The following is a 17,561-nucleotide window of genomic DNA, read 5'->3' as shown; positions in this document are numbered from 1 at the left end:
TTTTTTTTTTCAACGGAGCCAGCGGGAGGGGGGAGAAAAGGAGGGACCTGGCGCCACCAGGTTTGCACTTGCTCAAGAAGAGTCCTCAACCCCAGGCACTCAACAAAACCTAAAAATTAGGCTTGGAGGCCTAGCCAGAGCTGCTGCTGTGTGTGACCACCACCTGCTGAGATAGTGAATGATACATACCTGTAGCAGGTGTTCTCCGAGGACAGCAGGCTGATTGTTCTCACGACTGGGTGACGTCCGCGGCAGCCCCCACCAACCGGAAAAAGCTTCGCGGGACGGTCGGCACGCAGGGCACGCCCACCGCGCATGCGCGGCCGTCTTCCCGCCCGTGCGCGACCGCTCCCGCCAGTTGAATGACTAGCAAAAAAGATGAAACACACAACTCCAAAGGGGAGGAGGGAGGGTAGGTGAGAACAATCAGCCTGCTGTCCTCGGAGAACACCTGCTACAGGTATGTATCATTCACTTTCTCCGAGGACAAGCAGGCTGCTTGTTCTCACGACTGGGGTATCCCTAGCTCTCAGGCTCACTCAAAACAAGAACCCAGGTCAATTGAACCTCGCAACGGCGAGGGTACAACAGAAAATTGACCTACGAAGAACAACTAACTGAGAGTGCAGCCTGACCAGAATAAATTCGGGTCCTGGAGGGTGGAGTTGGATTTACACCCCAAACAGATTCTGCAGCACCGACTGCCCGAACCGACTGTCGCGTCGGGTATCCTGCTGGAGGCAGTAATGTGATGTGAATGTGTGGACAGATGACCACGTCGCAGCCTTGCAAATCTCTTCAATAGTGGCTGACTTCAAGTGGGCCACCGACGCTGCCATGGCTCTAACACTATGAGCCGTGACATGACCCTCAAGAGCCAGCCCAGCCTGGGCATAAGTGAAGGAAATGCAATCTGCTAGCCAATTGGAGATGGTGCGTTTCCCGACAGCGACCCCTAGCCTGTTAGGGTCGAAAGAAACAAACAATTGGGCGGACTGTCTGTGGGGCTGTGTCCGCTCCAAGTAGAAGGCCAATGCTCTCTTGCAGTCCAATGTGTGCAACTGACGTTCAGCAGGGCGGGTATGCGGCCTGGGGAAGAATGTTGGCAAGACAATTGACTGGTTAAGATGGAACTCCGACACCACCTTCGGCAGGAACTTTGGGTGGGTGCGGAGCACTACTCTGTTATGATGAAATTTGGTATATGGAGCGTGAGCTACTAGGGCTTGAAGCTCACTGACCCTACGAGCTGAAGTAACTGCCACCAAGAAAATGACCTTCCAGGTCAAGTACTTCAGATGGCAGGTATTCAGTGGCTCAAAAGGAGGTTTCATCAGCTGGGTGAGGACGACGTTGAGATCCCATGACACTGTGGGAGGCTTGATAGGGGGCTTTGACAAGAGCAAGCCTCTCATGAATCGAACTACTAAGGGCTCTCCAGAGATGGCTTTACCTTCCACACGATAATGGTAAGCACTAATCGCACTAAGGTGATTCCTTACTGAGTTGGTCTTGAGACCAGATTCTGATAAGTGCAGAAGGTATTCAAGCAGGTTCTGTGCAGGACAAGAGCGAGGTTCTAGGGCCTTGCTCTCACACCAAACGACAAACCTCCTCCACTTGAAAAAGTAACTCTTTTTAGTGGAATCCTTCCTAGAGGCAAGCAAGACACGGGAGACACCCTCAGACAGACCCAACGCAGCGAAGTCTACGCCCTCAACATCCAGGCCGTGAGAGCCAGGGATTGAAGGTTGGGGTGCAGCAACGCTCCGTCGTTCTGCGAGATGAGAGTCGGAAAACACTCCAATCTCCACGGTTCTTCGGAGGACAACTCCAGAAGAAGAGGAAACCAGATCTGACGAGGCCAAAAGGGCGCGATCAGAATCATGGTGCCGCGGTCTTGCTTGAGCTTCAGTAAGGTCTTCCCCACCAAAGGTATGGGAGGATAAGCATACAGGAGGCCGGTCCCCCAATGAAGGAGAAAGGCATCTGACGCTAGCCTGCCGTGTGTCTGAAGTCTGGAACAGAACAGAGGCAGCTTGTGGTTGGTCCGAGAGGCGAAAAGGTCCACCGAGGGGGTGCCCCACTCTCGGAAGATCTTGCGTACCACTCTGGAATGGAGCGACCACTCGTGCGGTTGCATGACTCTGCTCAGTCTGTTGGCCAGACTGTTGTTTACACCTGCCAGGTATGTGGCTTGGAGGAGCATGCCGAACTGGCAAGCCCAACGCCACATCCCGACGGCTTCCTGACACAGGGGGCGAGATCCGGTGCCCTCCTGCTTGTTGACGTAATACATTGCAACCTGATTGTCTGTCCGAATTTGGATAATTTGGTAGGACAGCCGATCTCTGAAAGCCTTCAGTGCATTCCAGATCGCTCGGAGCTCCAGGAGGTTGATCTGCAGATCCTTTTCCTGGAGGGACCACAGACCATGGGTGTGAAGCCCATCGACATGAGCTCCCCACCCCAGGCGAGATGCATCCGTCGTCAGCACTTTCGTGGGCTGCGGAATTTGGAATGGACGTCCCAGGGTCAAATTGGTCCGAATGGTCCACCAGAGCAGTGAAGTGCGGCAACTGGTGGAGAGGCGGATGACATCTTCTAGATTCCCGGTGGCTTGGAACCACTGGGAAGCTAGGGTCCATTGAGCAGATCTCATGTGAAGACGAGCCATGGGAGTCACATGAACTGTGGAGGCCATATGACCCAGAAGTCTCAACATCTGCCGAGCTGTGACCTGCTGAGACGCTCTGGTCTGCGAGGCCAGGGCCAGGAGATTGGTGGCCCTCGCTTCGGGAAGGTAGGCCTGAGCCGTCTGGGCATTCAGCAGAGCTCCTATGAATTCCAGAGACTGTGTTGGCTGGAGATGGGACTTTGGGTAATTTATCACAAACCCCAGCAGCTCCAGAAGTCGAGTAGTGCACTGCATAGACCGGAGGGCTCCCGCCTCCGAGGTGTTCTTGACCAGCCAATCGTCGAGATATGGGAACACGTGCACTCCCAGCTTGCGTAGGTAGGCCGCTACCACCACGAGGCACTTTGTAAACACTCGTGGGGCAGAGGCGAGCCCAAAGGGCAGCACACAATACTGAAAGTGCCGTGCGCCCAGGCGGAATCTGAGATACTGTCTGTGAGCTGGCAGTATCGGGATGTGAGTGTATGCGTCCTTTAAATCCAGGGAACATAGCCAATCGTTTTTCTGAATCATTGGCAGAAGGGTGCCCAAGGAAAGCATCCTGAACTTTTCTTTGACCAGGAATTTGTTCAGGCCTCTCAGGTCTAGGATGGGACGCATCCCCCCTGTTTTCTTTTCCACAAGGAAGTACCTGGAATAGAATCCCTGCCCTTCCTGCCCGGGTGGTACGGGCTCGACCGCATTGGCGCTGAGAAGGGCGGAGAGTTCCTCTGCAAGTACCTGCTTGTGATGGGAGCTGAAAGATTGAGCTCCCGGAGGACAATTTGGTGGCAGGGAGGCCAAATTCAGGGCGTATCCGCACCGCACTATTTGGAGAACCCACTGGTCGGAGGTTATGAGAGGCCACCTTTGGTGAAAAAATTTTAACCTCCCCCCGACCGGCAGATCGTCTGGTACGGACACTTTGAGGGCGGCTATGTTCCCGTGGATCCAGTCAAAAGCCAGTCCCCGGCTTTTGCTGTGGAGGCACAGGGGGCTGCTTAGGCGCACGCTGTTGACGAGAACGAGCGCGCTGGGTCTGTCCCTGTGCCTGACGAGGCCTTCGGGCTGGCTGGTTGTACCTACGCTTTGCAAAAGAATAGGGTGCAGCCTGCCGGGCCCGGGAAAAACGTCCACCTGCTGAGGTGGATGCTGAAGGCGCCCGGTGGGAGAGCTTGTCGAGGGCGGTTTCCCGCTGATGCAGTTGGTCCACCAGCTGCTCGACCTTCTCACCAAAAATGTTATCCCCCCGGCAAGGGACGTCGGCCAGTCTCTGCTGGGTGCGGTTGTCCAGGTCAGAGGCACGCAGCCATGAGAGCCTGCGCATCACTATACCTTGGGCCGCAGCACGAGAAGCCACGTCACAGGTGTCATAGATACCCCTGGACAGGAACTTTCTGCACGCCTTCAGCTGCCTGACCACCTCCTGATAAGGCCTGGACTGCTCCGGCGGGAGCTTATCGACCAGGTCCGCCAGTTGCTGCACATTGGTCCGCATGTGGATGCTCATATAGAGCAGGTATGACTGGATGCGGGTCACGAGCATGGAGGATTGATAGGCCTTCCTCTCTAACGAGTCCAGAGTGCGAGACTCCCGCCCCGGGGGCGCCGAGGCGGTATCCTTCGAACTCCGTGCCCTCTTGAGAGCAGAATCCACGACCGCCGAGTCATGGGGCAGTTGGGGCCGCATTAACTCTGGGTCAGAGTGGATCCTGTACTGGGACTCTGCTTTCTTGGGAATGGTGGGGTTAGTTAACGGTCGCACCCAGTTCCGAAGCAGTGTCTCCTTGAGGACATTGTGCAGCGGTACCGTGGAGGACTCTCTAGGTGGTGATGGATAGTCGAGGACCTCGAGCATCTCGGCCCTCGGCTCTTCCACAGAGACCACGGGAAAGGGAATGCTGATAGACATATCCCGCACAAAGGAGGCAAAGGAGAGACTCTCAGGAGGTGAGAGCTTCCTCTCCGGTGAAGGCGTGGGGTCCGAGGGAAGGCCCGTAGACTCCTCTGAGGAGAAATATCTAGGGTCCTCCTCTTCCCCCCACGAGGCCTCATCCTCGGTATCGGACATAAGCTCATGTAGCTGAGTCCTGAACCGGGCCCGGCTCGACGTCGAGGCACCGAGGTCTTGGTGTCGTCGAGCGGTGGACTCCCGCGCCGGCGGGGACGGAGCTCCCTCCATCGACTCCACCTGCGTAGCAGTCGAGACCGGCGCCGCAAGCGGCGGCGGTGTCGACGGCCCCGGCGCCGGGCTAGAGCTCGCCGGCGCCACAGACATCGGCGCCGAGGGCGCAAGCACCCCCGGCGCCGGCACAGCCTGGCGCATCAGCCCTTCCAGGATCCCCGGAAGGATGGCTCTGAGGCACTCGTCCAGGCCCGCTGCCGGGAAAGGCGGTGGGGCCGGTAGGGGTGTCGGCGCCAGAAGCTGATGGGGGCCAGGAGACGGCACCGAGGTGCCGGAACCCTGACGCATCGGTACCTCCACAACCGACGGGGACCTCTCCTCTCGACGTGGACGCTTCGGCGTCGCCTCCTCTCCGATGTCCGGATGCACCGAGGGCGACCGGTGACGACGCTTCTTATCCTTCTTGCGATGCACGTCACCGGCGCCGGGAGGTATGGAGGAGGAGGACGATCCCCCTCGGTCTCGAGGAACCGGGTCAGACAGGGTTCGGTCCCGTGGACCACGGGCTGAGGGAGTGACCGGGGCCGACTGCCCACGCGGCCTCTCACCTCTACCCTCACTGGAGGACCGGCGGGCCGACGGGACCTGTTCTCCTGGGGTCGATGCCATCGGTGCCGATGTCTCGGGCATCGATACCGGTACCGAAGGACCGGGCGTCAATACCGATGCCGTCGAGGTCGAGGGGCCGGCGCAAGTTCCAAAAAGACGGTCCCGTAGAACTTGCCTCGCAACCTGAGTCCGTTTCCGGAGACCGAGACACAGGGGACACGACTTGAGATTGTGCTCCGGCCCGAGGCACTGGAGGCACCAAGCGTGGGTGTCGGTCTGCGAGATCGGCCGGCCGCACCGACCACACTTTTTAAATCCACTCGGGACCTTCGAGGACATCGATGGAAAAATCGCGTCGGTGAAGTCAAAGTCGTCGATGGTGGCGGAAATCACACCTCGAAAAAGGGGAAAAACGACCGTGCAGCCACTAGGCCGCAACGCGGCGTCCCCGCTAGAAGCGAGGGAAAAAGGGGAGCGCGTGCTCCACACGCTCAGGTTTTTTTTTTTTTTTTAAAAGAAAACCGGGCGGTGTACAACCAAATAGAAAAAATAAACGAAAAAATAAACGATTCGCGTAAACACGATCGACTTTCCGGCGGCTGAGAATAGAGAGAGCGGCAAAGCACGACTCTCTCCAGACGCGGAAAAAAAGGAACTGGCGGGAGCGGTCTCGCACGGGCGGGAAGACGGCCGCGCATGCGCGGTGGGCGTGCCCTGCGTGCCGACTGTCCCGCGAAGCTTTTTCCGGTTGGTGGGGGCTGCCGCGGACGTCACCCAGTCGTGAGAACAAGCAGCCTGCTTGTCCTCGGAGAAAGAGAACATACTGAGGAGTTTCCGGCAGCACATGACCACATATAGGGAGGCAAAAGTTTGCTCTCTATCTCCACCTGCTGGTAGATGGACACAACCCACCAGTCTATGGATTGATCAGCATGATGATATGGAAGTGTCCATAGGAATGAATGGTACAAGAAAGGTATAAAAAGGCAGTCTGCTAGGGTATCGGAGCAGAAGGCAGAAGACAGACTGCACCTGCTGTGTGTTGCGAAGCGGTGTTCCACCATGTTCCAGATATGAATGCCTACGTCAAGCTCCATCTATGGCCGTCTTCAAATCTAGGCTAAAAGCCCAACGTTTTGATGTTGCTTTTAACTCCTAACCCGTACTCACTTGTTCAATACCCTTATTTTATCATCCCCACCGTAGTAATTCCCTTATCTCTTATTTGTCTTGTTTGTCTGTTCTAAGTAGATTTAAGCTCTGTTGAGCAGGGACTGTCTATTCATGTTCAAGTGTATAGCGCTGTGTATGTCTAGTAGCGCTATAGAAATAAGTAGTAGTAGTCGCAAGTTTAACAAGCCAGAAGATAGGATGGCTGGTGTGATGGGAGAATCTAGAAAATGGGTACAGTGGACTTCATGTCAGAAATGGTCGGTAGCAGGGAAGCAGACTGCAAAAGATTAGCATCTGGAAGATAAGCAGTACAGTCTCACAAAAAAATAAAAACAAGAAAAACTACTAACCTTGCCAAACACCATGGAGCGTGGCTGCTGGCCAGTTGGAGGAAGTCCAAGTGAGTTGTGGTGTCCTCCAGTGTCTACCACCAAAACAAGCAAGCATGTGAACTTCCCCATTACCTGGCTAGCTGCCCAAGAAACAACAGCCAAGGCTCAATATAGATCTAGATGACCAATGGAGTCAACCACTGAAGCAGCTGATACAAGGTTGGCAGACTAGCTACAGCCTCTGAAGCATCAAAGGCTTCCCGACTCATTCCAGAGGAATAAAACCATAAACAGCTATATTGTTCATTAATGACATACATATTCTCTTACCATTAGCACTTTTAGAAAATGGGGACTTTGGAGATGCATTATTTTGCTGTAGAAGAGTCAAGTCTTTTGTGATCTAGAATGATAAAAATACACTAAATCAAACCTATTATATATAATAGCAATTACTGTTCATGCGTATACACACCATATTTGTCAAATATAGCAACAGAGTTTAATAAAATGCATCCGACATAGCATGATTTTAATTTCTGGAAATTTTGGCAATACACCTTCATATAAGAGGTCACTCTGGAAGTGAAACAACAGACTCAATAAGCCTAAAAAGTTTTAACTAATTGGTGCTTCAGGGTTATTCTACACGTAGAGCAAAGTTTCTTAACATAACAGGGGTTCTCTATAAACAGGATAAATGAGACATGCTAAGTGGATGATGGCACTAAAATAGAGTAGCTCTTAAAGCACAGAATTAAACAGAAAAATCTGAGTAGGTGTGGCAATTCCTACTCAGACACTCCTGCTCTTAGCATCAATTCTCAAGGACATGGGAGATTTACTTATGAGCAGCCCATATAATCTTCAGAATACGAGAGTTGTAGTCAAGCAAATAGGTTTTTCAACCCAGTCTGTCCAAACGCATTATCCCTTCTGGGCGCATGACCAAGAAAGCAGCAAGATTTAAATGAATGTAATGAAGACAAAGTTGCTGCTTTGCAGATTTTCTTTAAGGTGTTTGATCTTGAATAGGCTACTTAACAGTATGGCCCTGATCTAATGTGTCTTTACTATATCCTTTGAATTGAGATTCGCTTGACTATAGCAAAAATAAATATATAAAAAATTATTTTCAAGTAACGTGTGCACACAATTTGAGTTACTTGTTAATAAAGAAGAAGATATTCAGTTCCAAGAACCAACCTTGTGGTTCAAGAAGCCCAAATATATGAATGTGCCAATATAGATGGCTAATCATATTGGCTTTCCCAGCATCACAAGTCTTCTCCCTATAGTGCTCTATTAACTTTGATGTGAAAAAAGTGACTGGTGAATATTGTCATTTATAAAATGGTTGCACTATATGTAAATCTTGGGGAAATGTTTATTGCAAGTGTCTGTTATCTCCAACTTGTAATACTTTACATGCTCTTGGAAAAGTTTGTAAATGAAAGTATACAGTAATTCTTTAATAATGTAAAATTAAGTGAAGCCACACTTATATGGACTACTGAGCTTTGACTGATAGAGCGTTCTGCTTTGGCAAACCTTTCTCAGGGACAGTTAGAGCTGAAAAAGTTGGTTTACTGTATTTGGTATTTCATATACTGCCTTTCCAATTAAAATCAAAGCAGTGTAAAATAAAAATGCTGTTATAAAAGAAAGGAGCTACATAATAATAGTAAAGGAAAGTGTCAGAAAACAGAGAAAGGGAGAAAGAAAATAAAACAAATTTTTTAAAAAACCCAGAAATTGAGGAGGAAGCGACATCACCACTAGAAGATGGGCATGATTACCTTGCTCCGTAGGAGCTGCTAATAAATTACTTTTATTCCCTGTTCCTTTCCTTCTTCTCTTTCACACGGGAAGTGGACCGTGAGATGTCGGTCCAAAAGAGACTGGAGAACTATAAATTTGCAGCTGACATCTGTGACTGTGCGTCTAGCTATGGGTGGACACCAGCAAAGATCAACGTCAAAATGGCGGCTGAAGATTCGAGGTCAGACACTGAGAACCCAGTTGAAATTAGAGAGAGTGATGGGGAAATTAAGTAAACAAGATGTGGCCAGATGGTTTAAGGCATTGAAAGCAGAGATGTCTGAGGTTAGGAAAATGATTCAAACAGCAGTAGCAGACTTGCGGAGCGAAATGCATGAGGTCAGGAACTGTGTGGAGCAAGTGGAGGAAAATCTTGAAAGCCTGGAAGGAATTTCAAGTGAAAAAAAGGAGCGAGAAACGCTAAAGATCTGGAAAACCAATCCAAGGTGATGCAATTTATGATTTAAAAGAATTCCAGAATTGGACCAGAACAAAAACTGTGCTCACATAATTTGGGAACTCTGCACTTCGCTTTTGTCCTCAACTGGTGGTGAACTGGGTATTGAGCCTTTGTCCAATATTAAGCTTGATCGGGTCCACAGACGTTTGGGGCCCCAGAATGATTCACTCCCCAGAGACATTATAGACTGCTTTCATGATTCTACAGTTAAAGAGGCAGTATGGAAGATGGGGAGATTCCATGGGAGAACTACAAAGTTACAGTATGTTTAATCCGACCTCTTTTACACCCCTTCTGGACTCTTCCAAATGGGGGGGGAAACATCTCAAGTTCATCCAAAAGGTTCTTTACAGCTTCTCTCCAATCCCAGGGGGGTTGGTTTTGGGGAGGTATCAGGAGCCGTAATTCAAAACTGATTCCCATAACCACTGCTTTCTGCCTTTCTGGATCTATGTATATCCTGGGCCATTTATGTTCCCACATATATATATGTTTTAATCTACTCTTTGTGGTTCAATGAGTGTGGCTTATTTGTGCATAGCAGATAATAAGGAAAGAGCACATATAATATAGTATGTAGGAATAAAGACAAAGATAGTTTTCAGGAATAAAATCTTATTTATTCTTACCAAGTAAAAGTCTTCAATTCAATACATACATCTGGGTTCAAATGCACAGAGCTGTCGGTCAAGTGTTGAAGAAGCTTCTAACTTCTTTGTCTGAATGTTTGCTCTTTTATAGGCAAAGATCTCAATAGATGCCTATGGCAGTACCTATTTTTTCCATCTTATTACCCAATATCTCTGTACCAATTTCCGGCAGATGTTGATTTCTACTCTTTGTATCATCTTGTACCAACTCTTTCCTGTTCTAGTTATTTTGAAACATTTCTTTTCCGCCCCAGGTGTCCATCTGCACCCAACTGTCTTTTCCGGTAAACATCTCTTGCTCTTGCTATTTCAAAACTTCACATCTTTCCCATCACCCTGAACATCTTGTTTTTATCTTTTATAGAAACATCCAGTTTCACAATCTATTTTTATATAATCTTATGACTTGTGTGCCATGTTATAGGAATACAAACTAGATTTTACAAACCATTTTTATCTATTATTCTATCATCATATATGCTATATTCAATTTGTAATTTGTTTCAGGTTTTATTAAGACTTCATCATATAGTCCTGCATTTGCAGGTTCTCAACTGTTATGCCATTAGTGGGTTATCAGGCCTAGTCAAGGCTTCTCTGCTGACCAAAGTCCTGTAACCTGGCTTACCACCATTCCAGTGGACACTCTAGCTCTAATCCATATTAACAAGTATTTCAAGATTTGGCAAGAACTACACTTCAGAGGCGTCGGGAATTTCGGGACGTCACTAAATATTTACAACATTATCATTATCACTATCATTATCGCTGGCTCTACCGGTTTGGATTGCAGTTTAATGTGGTAGAACAATTAACAAAGGGTTCAAACTGTAGCGGAAGCCTAGAAAGCCCTCCCGGCTAGTTCATCTACATGGACTTCTCCAGCGGCAGTGAAATTCAGGCAAAAATCGACCTGGCAGAAAGTACACACTGGCCGAGGTCGCATGGGGCAGACTCGGAACACTGGACACGTAGTGGAACAAGTGACTAATTGAGCTTTTCTGTTTTTGGGCCTACAGCTTTCAAGAGAAGGGACTAGATATGTTCCCAGTCTATGCCCCCCCCCCCCATTTCCCGCTTGGTTCTGAGAGGGTTTGGGGGAGCTTGATGTTGGATATGCGCAATAGGAGATTGATGGAACGTGCGGTATAAGTGTGAATGGATGAATGAGTGTGGAAATGGTTGTTGTGGGAAAGAGGAGGAAAGGGTTAGGTAATACGTGGAATTGAGGGACTAATGTGGGGGAGGGGGGGTGGGAGACAGGGATCAGGAAGTTTCAGATTCTGGTGTTTCTGTTCTGGCGATGGTGTGCTTCCTCAGTCCTTGAGCTGGCCAGTGGGAGTGATGAGAAGCCAGTTTGGGGGGGGGGGGTTAACGGAATGTTAATGCATTAAATTCTCCAGGAAAGTGTAGTATGGTTCATCGGGAGCAGCATCGCCTTCACTGGGACGTTATATTACTTCAGGAAACACATTCTGAAGCAAGATACCACCTTGCTAAATCATAAGAACTACAGTGAATGTATAGTGCATTCAAGAACCCCGAGGGGGGAAAGTGTGTGTGTGTGTGGGGGGGGTTGGTAAAATGAAGATACATACCTGTAGCAGGTATTCTCCGAGGACAGCAGGCTGATTGTTTTCATTGATGGGTGATGTCCACAGTAGCCCCAGGACGGAAATCTTCCTAGCAACAAACTTTGATAGAGCCATCGAGCACTTGGGCGTGCGCATGCGCAGCCATCTTCCCACCCGTCGCGCGAGAGTCCTGTTTAGTTAAATTAAAAAGCAATAACAAGGAAAAAGACAACTCCAAAGGGAAAGTGGGCAGGATTGTGAGAACAATCAGCTTGCTGTCCTCGGAGAATACTTGCTACAGGTAAATATCTTCATTTCCTCCGAGGACAAGCAGGTTACTTGTTCTCACTGATGGGGTATACCTAGCATCCAGGCTCACTCAAAACAAGAAAAAAGGTCGATTGGGCCTCGCAACGGTGAGGACAGAACAAGGATTAACCTACGAAGCAGAACATCTAACAGAGTGCAGCCTGGAACAGAATAAAAATGGGCCTAGGGGGGTGAAGTTGGATTCTAAACCCCGAACAGATTCTGCAGCACCGACTATCGCGCCGGGTATCCTGCTGTAGGCAGTAATGCGATGTGAATGTGTGGACAGATGACCACGTCGCAGCCTTGTAAATCTCTTCGATAGTGGCTGACTTCAAGTGGGCCACTGACGCTGCCATGGCTCTGACACTATGAGCCGTGACATGACCCTCAAGAGCCAGCCCAGCTTGGGCATAAGCGAAGGAGATGCAATCTGCTAGCCAATTTGAGATAGTGAGTTTCCCAACAGCCACTCCCCGTCTGTTGGGATCAAAAGAAACATTTGGGCGGACTGTCTGTGAGGCTGCGTCCGCTCCAGATAGAAGGCCAATGCTCGCTTGCAGTCCAATGTGTGCAACTGACGTTCAGCAGGGCGGGTATGAGGAAAGGGAAAGAATGTTGGCAAGACAACTGACTGGTTCAGATGGAACTCCGACACCACCTTCGGCAAAAACCTAGAGTGAGTACGGAGGACTACTCTGTTATGATGAAATTTGGTATAAGGAGCATGAGCTACCAAGGCTTGAAGCTCATTGACTCTGCGAGCTGAAGTAACTGCCACCAAGAAAATGACCTTCCAGGTCAAGTACTTCAGATGGCGTGAATTCAGTGGCTCAAAAGGAGGTTTCATCAGCTGGGTGAGAACGACATTGAAATCCCATGACACTGTAGGAGGTTTGATGGGGGGCTTTGACAAAAGCAAACCTCTCATGAAGCGAACAACTAAAGGCTCTCCCGAGATCGGCTTACCTTCCACACGGTAATGGTATGCACTAATCGCACTAAGATGAACTCTTACAGAGTTGGTCTTAAGACCAGACTCAGACAAGAGCAGAAGGTATTCAAGCAGGGTCTGTGTAGGACAAGAGCGAGGATCTAGGGCCTTCCTGTCACACCAGACAGCAAACCTCTGCCATAGAAAGAATTAACTCTTTTTAGTGGAATATTTCCTGGAAGCAAGACTCGGGAGACACCCTCGAAAAGACCCAGGGAGGCAAAATCTACACTCTCAATATCCAGGCCGTGAAAGCCAGCGACTGGAGGGTGGGATGCAGAAGCGCCCCCTCGTTCTGAGTAATGAGGGTCGGAAAACACTCCAATCTCCACGGTTCTTCGGAGGACAACTCCAGAAGAAGAGGGAACCAGATCTGACGTGGCCAGAAAGGAGCGATAAGAATCATTGTGCCTCGGTCTTGCCTGAGTTTCAGCAAAGTCTTCCCCACCAAAGGTATGGGAGGATAAGCATACAGGAGGCCTTCCCCCCAATCCAGGAGAAAGGCATCAGACGCTACATCTGCCATGGGCCTGAAGTCTGGAACAGAGCTGAGGGACCTTGTGGTTGGCTCGGGTAGCAAAGAGATCCACCAAGGGGGTGCCCCACGCTTAGAAGATCTATTGTACCACTTTGGAATTGAGCGACCACTCATGAGGTTGCATGATCCTGCTCAATCTGTCGGCCAGACTGTTTACGCCTGCCAGATATGTGGCCTGAAGACACATGCCGTATCGACGAGCCCAAAGCCACATTCTGACAGCCTCCTGACACAGAGGGCGAGATCCGGTGCCCCCCTGCTTGATGATGTAATACATGGCAACCTGGTTGTCTGTCTGAATTTGAATAATTTGGTGGGACAGCCGATCCCTTAGAGCGTTCCAGACCACTTGTAACTCCAGGAGATTGATCTGTAGACCTTGCTCCTGGAGGGATCAACTCCCTTGGGTGTGAAGCCCATCGACATGAGCTCCCCATCCCAGGAGAGACGCATCCGTTGTCAGCACTTTTTGCGGCAGAGGAATTTGGAAGGGATGTCCCAGAGTCAAATTGGACCGAATTGTCCACCACTGCAGGGATTGAAGAAAACTGGTGGACAGCTGGACTACATCCTCTAGATCCCCAGCAGCTTGGTACCACTGGGAAGCTAGGGTCCACTGAACTGATCTCATGTGAAGACGGGCCATGGGAGTCACATGAACTGTGGAGGCCATATGGCCCAGAAGTCTAAACATCTGCCGAGCTGTGATCTGCTGTAACGCTCGCACCCAGGAAACGAGGGACGGAAGATTGTCGACCCTCGCTTCCGGAAGGTAGGCACGAGCTGTCTGAGTATCCAGCAGAGCTCCTATGAATTTGAGTTTTTGAACTGGAAGAAGGTGGGACTTTGGATAATTTATCACAAACCCTAGTAGCTCCAGGAATCGAATAGTTATCTGCATGGACTGTAGAGCTCCTGCCTCGGAGGTGTTCTTCACCAGTCAATCATCGAGGTAAGGGACCACATGCACTCCCAGTCTGTGTAGAGACGCCGCTACGACAGCCAGGCATTTTGTGAACACCCTGGGCGCGGAGGCGAGACCAAAGGGTAGCACACAATACTGAAAGTGCCGTGTTCCCAGACGGAATCGAAGATACTGTCTGTACGCTGGCAGTATCGGGATATGTGTGTAAGCATCCTTTAAGTCCAGAGAGCATAGCCAATTGTTTTCCTTTATTTATTTATTTATTTATAAAGATTTATACATTTATAATCAAGCAAATGCTTGTTTAAGAAAGCAATATATTTCAATCAGTTCAAAGAAAATACATAACAGGAAAATAATTATTCGAAATTTCTTGCTCAAGTCCACATTATTGAGACAAGATTCAAGTAATGGAATTATTTATAAACATAAATTTCAAAGATAGAGCACTAGATGATAACAGCCATCATTCCACAGTGTTTATTATATATTAAAGGGATATGATGTTTAAATACCCCTATTTTGCCTTGAGGTAAGGAATGTTGTAAGCTGAATTGGATCAAAAAATACATATTTATTTGCCTGATATCTCACTACACACTTGCAAGGATATCGCAAGTAAAATGTTGCACCCAGCTGAGTTACTGCTGGTTTCATTAAAAGAAAAGACTTGCTACGTTTTTGTGTGTCTCTGGAGATGTCGGGAAACATTTGTATTTTCTGACCAAGGAATGTTTTATCTTTATTCTTAAAATACATGGACATTAACCACTGTTTATCAGGTGCCAGTGCCACTGTAACCATTAATGTTGATAGAGTTACATTTTCATTATCTGTTAATTCAAGTAAATCCGTAACATTCAATGGTTGTTCTTGGCTTGATATTTTTTGGTCACTCCTTTCTTTAACTGGAAGATAATACACTTGGGTGAAAGGAGGGATCAGATCCTCCCTTACACCCAAAATTTCCATTATATATTTTTTCAACATTTCCCTAGGGGATATAACAGTTTGTTTGGGAAAGTTTAACAAACGTAAGTTATTACTTCTAGCATTGTTCTCAAGAGATTCAGTTTTTCTTCTTAATGAGGTCAAGTCTTTAATCATAGCCTCCTGCTGGGTAAGTAATCTTTTCATATCCAAATCTTTTTGTTCTTCTATCTGTTCCAGTTTACCTATTTTTAAGTCCATGTTGTTTATTTTTTCCTCTTGTTTTAACATTTCCTGGTTTAGTCTATTTATCTGTGGAGTAATTGATTTCCCTAGATCTACAATCAGAGTCCACAAAGAGTCCAGAGTAACTTCTGCTGGCTTGTGCATATCAAAAGAAAGAAGTGTTGGGCCTACCGGATTCATGCTCACAGCATTCCCCACCGAATTCACAGTAGAAATCGGTGTAGCCATCAAAGCTTCTTGCTCTCCAGCCAGTCGATGGTCTACCTCCCGACTTGAACCGGTCTCGCCGCTTCTGGGGGACCCATTCAAAGTCGTCTCTGACGGAGTGCTGCAGCCGAATGGCTGAGGGGGTGGTTCCCTTGTGTCAGGGCTGAGCGTAAGCTCTAGCCCAGGAGACGCCGCCGTGCCTCCATTCGCACCGGCGCGTGTCAGCGGGCTGCCTCCCGGCACTCCAAACACTGCGGTAGATGAAGCTACAGACGTCTGCAAAAAAGACCGGATATCTTGCGAAGTAGGAGCTGATCGCTGCGGAGCATAGGAGGCGGACTTGCCCCTTCGCTTCGGCATCGTGATAGGAAAATCGAAGAGCTGTAGGAATGGTGGTTGCTAGCAGGTACGCTCGGCGGCCATCTTGTAGCCAGCCAATTGTTTTCCTGAATCATGGGGAGAAGGGTGCCCAGGGAAAGCATCCTGAACTTTTCTCAGACTGGATATTTGTTGAGGGCCCTTAGGTCTAGGATGGGACGCATCCTCCCTGTTTTCTTTTCCACAAGAAAGTACCTGGAATAGAATCCCAGCCCTTCTTGCCCCGGTGGCACAGGCTCTACCGCATTGGCGCTGAGAAGGGCGGAGAGTTCCTCTGCAAGTACCTGCTTGTGCTGGAAGCTGAAGGACTGAGCTCCCGGTGGGCAATTTGGAGGCTTTGTGACCAAATTGAGGGAGTATCCTAGCCGGACAATTTGAAGAACCCACTGGTCGGAGGTTATGAGAGGCCAACTTTGGTGAAAAAATTTTAACCTCCCCCCGACCGGTAGATCGTCCGGCACGCACATGTTGATTGCGGCTATGCTCTGCTGAAGCCAGTCAAAAGCCCGTCCCTTTTTGCTGGGAAGCTGCAGGGGCCTGTAGAGGCGCACGCTGTTGACGAGAACGAGCGTGCTGGGCTTTGGCCTGGGCAGCAGGCTGGCGAGAGGGAGGATTGTACCTACGCTTATTAGAAGAATAGGTAACAGTCCGCCTTCACCCATAAAAACGTCTACCAGTTGAAGTAGATGCTGAAGGCGTCCGGCGGGAGAATTTGTCGAAAGCGAAGTCCAACTGGTGGAGCTACCACCTGTTCGACCGTTTCTCCAAAAATATTATCCCCCCCGGCAAGGAGAATCCGTTATTCGCTGCTGGAGCCTATTCTCCACGTCTGAGGCGCGCAGCCATGAGAGTCTGCGCATCACCACACCTTGAGCAGCGGCCCTGGATGAGACATCAAAAGTATCGTAAACACCCCTGGCCGGGAATTTACGACACGTCTTCAGCTGCCTGACCACCTGCTGAAAAGGCTTGGCTTGCTCAGAGGGGAACTTGTCCACCAAGTCCGCCACACATTGTTCCGCATATGAATGCTCGAGTAGAGCTGGTAGGACTGAATTTTGGAAATGAGCATTGAAGAATGGTAGGCCTTCCTCCCAAAAGAATCCAAGGTTCTACAGTCTTTGCCCGGGGGCGCCGAAGCATACTCTCAAGAACTCTTGACCTTCTTAAGGGCCAGATCCACCACACCAGAGTTGTGAGGCAACTGAGTCCGCATCAACTCCGGGTCCCCATGGATGATACTGGGATTCGATCTTCTTGGGAATGTGGGGATTAGTTAGCGGCTTTGCCCAGTTCGCCAGCAATGTCTTCTTGAGGACATGATGCATGGGTACTGTGGACGATTCCTTAGGTGGCGAAGGATAGTCCAAAAGCTCCAACATTTCAGCCCGTGGCTCATCCTCTGTAACCACAGGGAAGGGAATTGCCGTAGACATTTCCCGGACAAAGGCCGCGAAAGATAGACTCTCGGGAGGAGAAAGCTGTCTTTCAGGGGAGGGAGTGGGATCAGAAGGAAGACCGTCAGACTACTCATCTGAGAAATATCTGATGTCTTCCTCTGCCTCCCATGAGGCCTCACCATCGGTGTCGGACACCAGTTCATAAACTTCTGT

The 17,561-nt window shown here is 49.3% G+C and overlaps 1 protein-coding gene across 1 annotated transcript in view; it reads right to left on the bottom strand.

Moving 5' to 3' along the window:
• The window catches only part of LOC115471258 (proliferation marker protein Ki-67-like), a gene marked incomplete at its 5' end in the record, with an annotated part of 176,303 nt that overhangs the window by 53,426 nt on the left and 105,316 nt on the right, over positions 1-17,561 (bottom strand). Inside the window, 1 exon segment of the mRNA XM_030204959.1 lies at positions 7,247-7,319. Coding sequence (XP_030060819.1) covers positions 7,247-7,319 — 73 coding nt within the window.

This window comes from Microcaecilia unicolor, chromosome 5, assembly GCF_901765095.1.
Source record: "Microcaecilia unicolor chromosome 5, aMicUni1.1, whole genome shotgun sequence".
In the NCBI taxonomy this organism is placed as follows: Eukaryota; Metazoa; Chordata; class Amphibia; order Gymnophiona; family Siphonopidae; genus Microcaecilia; species Microcaecilia unicolor.
This window is presented reverse-complemented; position numbering and strand designations above follow the sequence as displayed.